Below are 8,264 nucleotides of genomic sequence, written 5' to 3'. Positions count from 1 at the left end.
TTGGTGACTTTAAAAGTTTGTTAGCGTCTAGATTAAACCCTTTACCTTTGTCACGCATTCCTCTTTGCTATCTTGCTCTCCACAAGGGCTGTTCAGGGTCTAGATTGAGATGCAAATAATCTTTAATGAGAACTGCTGGTATAGGTCACTATATATATATGAAAATCCTTTAATTCTGACACCATCTTATGTGTTTATCACCATCTTCAATTTAGAGATGAAGAAAGCGAGGCTCAGGTGGGTAAAATGACTTGTCCAAAATATCACAAATAGGAAATGATAGAGTGATGATGTGAGTTATGGCCGTATCACACCTCGAGATGGGCATTTTTGGGGCTGGGATGAGGAAGACCTTCCTTCCCATTTCAGAACAGCTTGCCTTCTCAAGTTCTGAGTTAACTGCATCTTGTATAGAGAGTAGCCTTTAAACAGAAAGGTGACCCTTTATTCCTGGTATTAGTACAAAGAGTTTAGATTTCAGTGAGCTTCTCCCGTCTCCCCAGCTCTGGAGCTGGCACATAGTAGAAATTCCTTGTTGAACTATTGAATCCTCCTGTGGTGACTGTCCAGTCTCTCCTCTTAGACTCAAAGTCCCTTGTGGGCAGGGTCCCAGTGTGTCTTTCCAGGAACACTGTGCAGTTGGGTAGACTTTGGATAATGTTTGTTAAATCATGAATGAATGGATGATTTTTGAGGTGGGGGAGGGCGGAGGTTGAGGGAAGCCTAAGCCTGTCTCCAAAGATTTTCCAGCGTTTATGGGGTACTGTCCTCACTTCCTTTGGAACCTCTGGATGTGCTATTAATTCCCTCTTTGTGGACTCCACATTTTACAAACCAGCCTTGGAGAGAAGGGTTACGCAGCCAGGGAGGGGCCATGCAGGCCCGAGGGGCCAGGTCTCCTAGGGCGGCGCCCATTCCCTCCCTGGGGTAGGGACAAGAGGTCAGGACCTGGGGCCAACTAAGCCCATCTGGGACTCCTGCCCTACGACCCGCAGACGCAGCCCTCTACCTGTTTTCCCCGCCGCCCCTTCGCAGCCTTGAGCCGGGTGCGCCCGGCGGGCACCTGGCCCGCTACCCCCGGGGGCACCGTCGGCCGCCTCCAGAGCCTGCCCGGGGTGGCGGGGCGGGCCCGAGCGCTCCTGGACTCCAAGACCGGTCCCCCGGGGCGCGGCCGGGCAATCGCCCCCGCCCCCCCCGCCCCGGGGGCCGGGCCGGGCTCCCGGGGGGCGGGGACTCGCCCAGTGGCAGCAGCGTCCGGGCCGGCGGCGGGCGCGGGGCGGCTTCCTGCAGGCGGCGCCGGGGCGAGCCGTTGCCCGCTGCAGCCACCGCCGCCGGGTCGCCGGGTCGCGGGGGCCGCGGCGCTCGGGCCGCGTCGGTGCCATCCGGGCGCGCTGCGCGGCCGTCGCTGCTGCCCGCGCTCGTGCCGCCGCCGCCGCCGCCGCTGCCGGTTACGCCAGCCCCGCCGCCGCCCGCTCTGATTCTGCGCATAGGCAGCCCCCAAGCCTGTCATTCTGCAAAAACACAGTTTACTCAACACACCACACACACACTCACACACACACGCGCGCACACACACGCGCACCCTGGCCCCCTCGCGCACACGCACGGAGGGCGCGAGCGAGCAGACGCGCACACCCGGCGAGCCAAGTTCCGCAGCCTGGCATGGCTTCTGGGGACCTTTACGAGGTACGGGGACGCTGGGGCTCGGGCCGGCCCCAGCCCGCGGGCGGCAGGCGGCGGGCGGCGGGGACCGGGCCGGGGCCGGGGCCGGGCGCGAGCCGGAGTTGCCGAGCCCGCGGCGGCGGCGGCGGCGGCGGCGGCCGGAGGGCGGCGGGGGCCGGGCGCGCCTCCCTCCCGCCCGCCCTCCCGCGGCGCCCGCGCCCGCTCCCTCTTTCTCTTTCTCTCGCACACACACTCTTACTCCATCTACTTTGCGGCCTTGGAGGGGAAGGAGGAAGCCGGGCGGAGCCGGGGCGGGGGAGGTAGCGGTCCCGGGGAGGTGTTTGTCGCCCGACGAGCCGCCTCGAGTGCAGAAAGTACAGGTAAAAGTCGGCGCCGGACGTGCGGGGAATGCGGGGGGCCGCGCGGCGGCCGGCAGGGGTGCAGGGCGGGGGTGCGCGGTACGGGCTGGGCCGGGGGCGCGGGAGAGAAGCGGGGCGGGAGAGAAGCGGGGCGGGAGATGGGAGTGGAGCCTGGTCCCGGGCGGGGTCCTGTTGGGGGGGGGCTTTAAGGGGGGCGGCAGAATGCGGGTTCGGGGGACACCCGTCAAACCGCTCCCCGGGGCTACCAGGCCATCGCCCGCCTCCCCCCACCTGCTGCCCCCGTCACCGGCTCGGAAGCCCTCCAGGCCGGGGCGTGGGGGCGGTCCTTGCGGGTGTCGTTCTTACCGGGGACGAAAGGGGGCGCTGCAGAGGGCCCTCGGTAGAAGGAAGAGAACATGGAAGTCGGAGGTGGGTGGTAACACATTGCTAGAAGATATGTGATGTGAGCCCTGCTTCCAACACGCTATGTCACCCTCAGTGGCTACCTGTCTCCAGGTTCACACAGGTAGTGGCCGGCAATCGATACTTTGAAAGTGTCTCAAAAGTGGTCAAGGAAGATATTAGCCTGGCATCTTGGAAATAGTGAAGAGCGAGCCGCGATCCCTGGGGAGATCGGTTTTAGCTAGCTTTTGACACAACTGTTCCTGCAGTTGGATTCCCCCCCGCCCCGCCAAGTGGACAAAACAAGAAACAATCCCAACTCTCTGGAGTGAATGCCTCCAAAGAGGTGTTAGCCCCCAAGAGAAGATTCAGGATAAGGAAGCCAAGAGACCAGCCATCTTCAACCAGAAGGCCTGCTGATCCTCCAAAAAACCAGCGTCATTGGTCAGCTGGGACCTAGACTTCCTGAAGACACATCTGTTAATGCTGTCCCTGGTTCTCAAGGCTTTTGGCAGAATTGAGATGAGCACCTGAAAGGGTAGAATTAACCTTCTTGGTAAGAGACTTTAGGGGTGATTCACCCACAAGAGAATTGTAGGGGTGATTCACCCACTATGAGCTTTTTCATCTGGTCCCTTTGGGCAGCTGAAGCTTTTTCAGATGGTGGATTTTCTGACTGGTGTGAGAAGAATGGAGAGCACGCAAGTTAACATCTCTGCTTCCTGTGTAACCATGGCCTTTTAGATTCTGGACTTGATGAGGCCCAGTCATGGACCCCTAGCTAGTGGGCCCATGTGGAATGTATATGTGATCTTAGCAATCTTTGAAAGAGTGATGCAAGTTGATCTCTACCCTACTGCCTTCCTCATCCCTCTGCTAATCCCTAAGGAAGATGAAGTTGCATGAAAACATGGCGAAGAACTCTGACAGATTGTGGCCAGTGGGCCACCCAAGAAGCCCTTTGGTCTGTTTCAAGATGGCAGAGCATTTTCTTAAATCAAAAGATGAAGCACAGTAAAATGAGAGGTTTGATTGAGCTTTCCGAAGTATAACTAGCACTATTAGGGCATTGGCCAAAGTAGATATTATTCGGGGACAAAGCTCATCTCATTGGGAGCATAGATTTTTCTACCCATTGATATTGAGTCATTTTAGAGCTGCTGACTTTTCCTAGTGAAACGTTGCATCATGAAGGCATTGAGAAGATGCATTAGGAGTTGTTGGTGTTTCTCCATTTAAAGTTTGGAACCTATGAACCTTCAGGGGATAATTTCTTGTTTAACGGTCATCTGAAACTGCCTTCCTTAAGATTGGTAATTATAGTTGCCAGATCAGTGTTTTAAGGGGGGGGGGAGGGATTCACACTAGCCTTAGAACTATCTTTGCACCTTAAGAATTCTTATTGAAGTTCAATAAACAGGACAATAATAATTACTTCTGTGATAGTAGATAATTGTAGTGGAAGTAAAATAATTTTCCCATGGTTGATTATTCGCATAGTCATTACTTAAAGGGCTAAATTGCATTATGAGAATATAACCAATGTCAACATTTTTATAGCTTGTGTCTACAATGCGTAACATATACTGAAGAATTTAAATTGTCCAAATTTAGCTTTAAAAACAATTAGGAAGTGCTAATTGTACATTAGCATATATAGTTCTAACTGTAAAGTTGTGTATGTAAAAAATAAGATGTTGATTTAAGGACAATACTTGGAATATCTAGTACATCGATTGACTCTGAAAGAAAAAAAAGAAAACTGATCTAATTCTCAATATTGGTATTACACTAATTATTATATTTAAGTGTATGTAAAATGGCTTCTTGTTACCTCTAGCCAAGAAACCACATTTTGAGTAGGCTGAAGACTATTGCATTTGTAATTGACAATTTCACCTGTGTGTCTAATGACATTATTCTCAACACTCTGGTGAAGATGTGATTTGGATTATAGAGATTCTTTATCTTCTCTTTGATATTTCAGACAATTAAATTGTAAAGAGTAAATATTCCCCAAATAGCAGTTTTTAGAAATAGGTGTGATCATAATGACACCAGAAAATGAAAAGTTTGTTTATGTAATGGTACTCTTCAATCATAATGAAGATATACAGAATCAAGCTCAGTTTCTAAAATTTTGGATCTTGATAAACGGTTCTACTTTGTTTCTCCTACAGCAGAGTTCTCATCCTTTGGTATATTATAGCCATCACCTATGGGAAAATGATCTCAAATATGGGTTGATCTTCTTAGAGTCAGGTATCTGGATACAAAATAAAATTCCTTATCCACATGCTCTGGTCTACATTCTGCCAGATGTAAGGGTCATAAAGTGGCAGTCTGTGAGCCAGGTCTGGGTTATCCGTGTATTTTATCTTACCTTAAAGGTAAATAAGAAAAATGGACTTGAGTCCCTTTAGATGGAGCATATGATCTCTAGTTGGTCATTGGACTCCCTATCACTGTGTACCCATTCTGCTTCATTCTTACACTACTTATTTGGCTTCAGTAGGCATTTGAGTTTGCAACCCTAGGATCCTGGTCAATCATTTGCTAAGATGTTTGGTGCAAGGAAGACACAATCAGTGGAATGAGAATCTAAATTCTCTTGTGTATCTTGTGTCTCTAGCTTCTTGCACATCCAAGTACTCATTGACCGAATCCGTGAATAGAAGACTGAATTAAGTATCTATATAGCACACTGGGTGACTTGTTATCCTTGTGTTGAGTGTTACCATCTGTTATCTTTTCTTCCCTAGCTCATAATCTCTTGATGATGCTAACACCATGTGTAGGGATGGCTCTCACTTTCCTCTGGAAGGAAGTGAGTTCCTTTCCAGAATACTGTACTGTTCTTCATTATTCTTCTAAGCTTCAACCATGTGACTTTCCCTGAGGCTGCTGGGTGCTATTTTACACTTCCTCCCTTGTGATTAGCTGACATTGTAGAGGTCTCCTCCACTTTGTTGACAAATATGTTCAAAAAGAATACTCTGTGTCGGGCTCTATGTCTATAAAGAAAGTCAGCAGTGGCCAAGTTGACATTTATCAAGATGGACTTGACATGATAGTACTTTGTGTGTTTGTCACCATTCAGTTTATTTATGCTTTCCAAATTCTATTTTTAAAGGGTGAAATATGCCATATGGCTTTTTTTTTGGATTGGTACATACATCTGTATCTATTTAATGTATACTTGTATGATTATGTGTGTGTGTGTGTATGAAAATACTGTTTTTATTTCATTCCAAATAAAATAAGTAACAACAACAATAATAATACAATAATTTTAGTTTTGTTGAAAGAAATTTACTTTAGTTAAAAATTGAAAACTCTGCTATGGGGATGAAAACAGGCATTTTCATTATAGTGCTGTATGTGCATCTTGTGTTCTGCAAAATCATGCAATAAAAAATAACAGAGTTTATGCAAAAAACAGGATTGAGGCAAACCACGAAAACTTATGTAACTTTGTAACCAGAATCAAAAACAAAGCAAATCTAATAAAAATCAGTTCGTTTAAATCTCCACCTGGCTGGTGTTTACCCTAACAGGTCAGTTTACTCTTTACAGGTTCAAATTGGGCTTATACTTCCTTCTTCTCTCTGTAGATTGCAGAAGACATTTGCTTCTAACAGAGACCATTGTCATCAAAATTAAATCTGGCCCAAGGTGTAGCCCTCTTCATTCATCCATATAAGGAGAAATGTTTTCATAGCCTCTTTAAATTTTTTTTTTATTTTTCAGTTACAGTTGACATACAATATTATATTAGTTTCAGGTATACAATATAGTGATTAGACATTTATATACCTTACAAAGCAATCACCCATAATATTATATTCATAGCTTTCTTATATTGGTAGCTTGCAGCTTCGCCCTGCAGGTTTAACATAGTGGAAAGCACAGTGGTTCTTAAAGCCATGATCAGCCACTCCTCGGGTTAAAAGAAGGCACTTGAGAGTGTTTCCAGCTTTGTTCTTAGGTCTTCATATATTGTTAAGTTTTTTTTTTCCCCCTTGTGAGAGTGCTTTCCTGTGATTGCTTTGAAATATTAACAAACTAGGAAAAATCACATAAGAATTAACACAATGTACTTGTTATGCTGACGTCATTCCCCTGATCACCTATCATGTCCGAGGTCGTTCCTATCAAAGAAAAACGTGTAGTAAGTAGCGGAACAGACAGGTCAGTGATGTAACTGCTTGAATCTCTTTCCCAGTTATTGAAGAGGCAAATATCTTCAAAGAAAATATATCGGTTGAGTTAGATCCATTCTTTGGCACATAATAGGCACCTGATGAAAATTGAACGTATATGTGAACCTCCCATCTTTTGAAAGTTATTTTAAATTATTCTCTCTAGGTAGACATCAGCTTATTTTCAACTAGACTTTTATGTCAAGTCATTCCCCATTGCGTAAGATCATTCCTTCAGAGGCTTACACTGTCCTTGGAAGGAGTTTGTATAGCTCCTTACAGCCTGACCAGTTGCTGAGGAATGGTTCAGGCATTATAATTATCAAAGATCTTAAGTATTTGAGACATTCATTTAAATTCCAAAGATGTGCGTCATTCTGCATCTCTTGCATGGTGAAGAGAGGTATAGATATGGCTGAATTCATAGCACAATCATTGTTTATTTCACATTAATAGAACACCAAACATATGTCAAGCACTAGAGAAATTCTGACATTGTGCTCTCAAATTTGCCTATGGTCTAGTTAGAGATGTAGTTAAGAAAACAGGCAGTTTGCAAAACAGTGGGAAAAGTGTTAGTACAGGGGAAGATGGAAATTTCCAGAATCGGGGGGATCCAGCCTTTGGGGAATGAGAGAAGGCTTCCCAGAGGAGGTGATGACCACTGAGTTTAAATTAAGAAATGAGCATGATCATATTGCAAGATTTATTGAGAATATTTATTTTCTGTTTTTGAAAGCAATGTGTTAACTCTTGCAGCTTAAAGAAATACAAGCATACAGAAGAAAAGATAATACCTAAGATAACTATTGTTATACATTTAGCATATCCTTGATGTTCAGTAAATATTAAAGTGTTTTCTGAATTAATTAAAATGTTAGCTTTTTTTGGTATAGATACAAAGATAAGAGTGAAATTGTTTTCTGTACACATTTATGTAATTTAAAAAACCAATTTGGAACATAGGGCACATTATTGTTTTATAACTAATTTTTTCCTATATGTAAATAAATAGTGAACATTTTCTTGTAATCTAAAATATTATTCTATGTCATGATTTTTTAGTGACAGATTAATTTTTCTTTGAATAGGCACACCATTTTGTCTTTAACCCCCTGTCGTTGGATTATTTCCATTTGTAAACCATTATAAATATTGTTGTTTCTGACCTCTATGAATATAATGATTTGTATGCATATCTTATTAATTTCCTTAGGATAAATTCTGAGAAGTTTAATTACTAGCTTGAAGAATGTTAACATTTTTAACTCTATTGATAATGCCAAGTCACCCTTCAGAAATGGACAGTGGATTAGATTGGAGGAAGACTAGAAGTAGTGTGACCTTTTCAGTAATTGAGACAAGCAACGTTGGTGGCTTGAACTAAGGGAGTGGTGGTGGAGGTGGAGAAACTTGGGTGGAATTGAAGGATTTAAAAAGAATTAACACAATTTGTTATACCAGTCAGGATTGTATTTGGCTTCATGTAATAGAAAATATCCAGTGGCTTAAACTGTATGTTTTAAGGTTTATTAAACCTTAACCTGACATGAAATAAGATTGGAGTTAAGCAGTCTAGGGTTGGTATGATTCTCCTTTAAGTTCTCAGGGTACCAGGCTCCTTCTTTCTCTTTCATCT

The 8,264-nt window shown here is 45.0% G+C and overlaps 1 protein-coding gene across 1 annotated transcript in view; it reads left to right on the top strand.

The window, feature by feature from the left end:
- Positions 1-1,411: 1,411 nt before the first annotated feature.
- CDYL2 (chromodomain Y like 2) overlaps positions 1,412-8,264 on the top strand; it is a 154,410-nt gene continuing 147,557 nt past the window's right edge. The window contains exon 1 of the mRNA XM_016165915.2: positions 1,412-1,686. Within this exon, the coding sequence (XP_016021401.1) occupies positions 1,663-1,686 (24 nt within the window). The 5' untranslated portion in view covers positions 1,412-1,662. The remainder of the gene's footprint in view (positions 1,687-8,264) is intronic.

The sequence above is a fragment of the Rousettus aegyptiacus genome, unplaced genomic scaffold, assembly GCF_014176215.1.
Source record: "Rousettus aegyptiacus isolate mRouAeg1 unplaced genomic scaffold, mRouAeg1.p scaffold_m13_p_14, whole genome shotgun sequence".
Lineage (NCBI taxonomy): Eukaryota > Metazoa > Chordata > Mammalia > Chiroptera > Pteropodidae > Rousettus > Rousettus aegyptiacus.
This window is presented reverse-complemented; position numbering and strand designations above follow the sequence as displayed.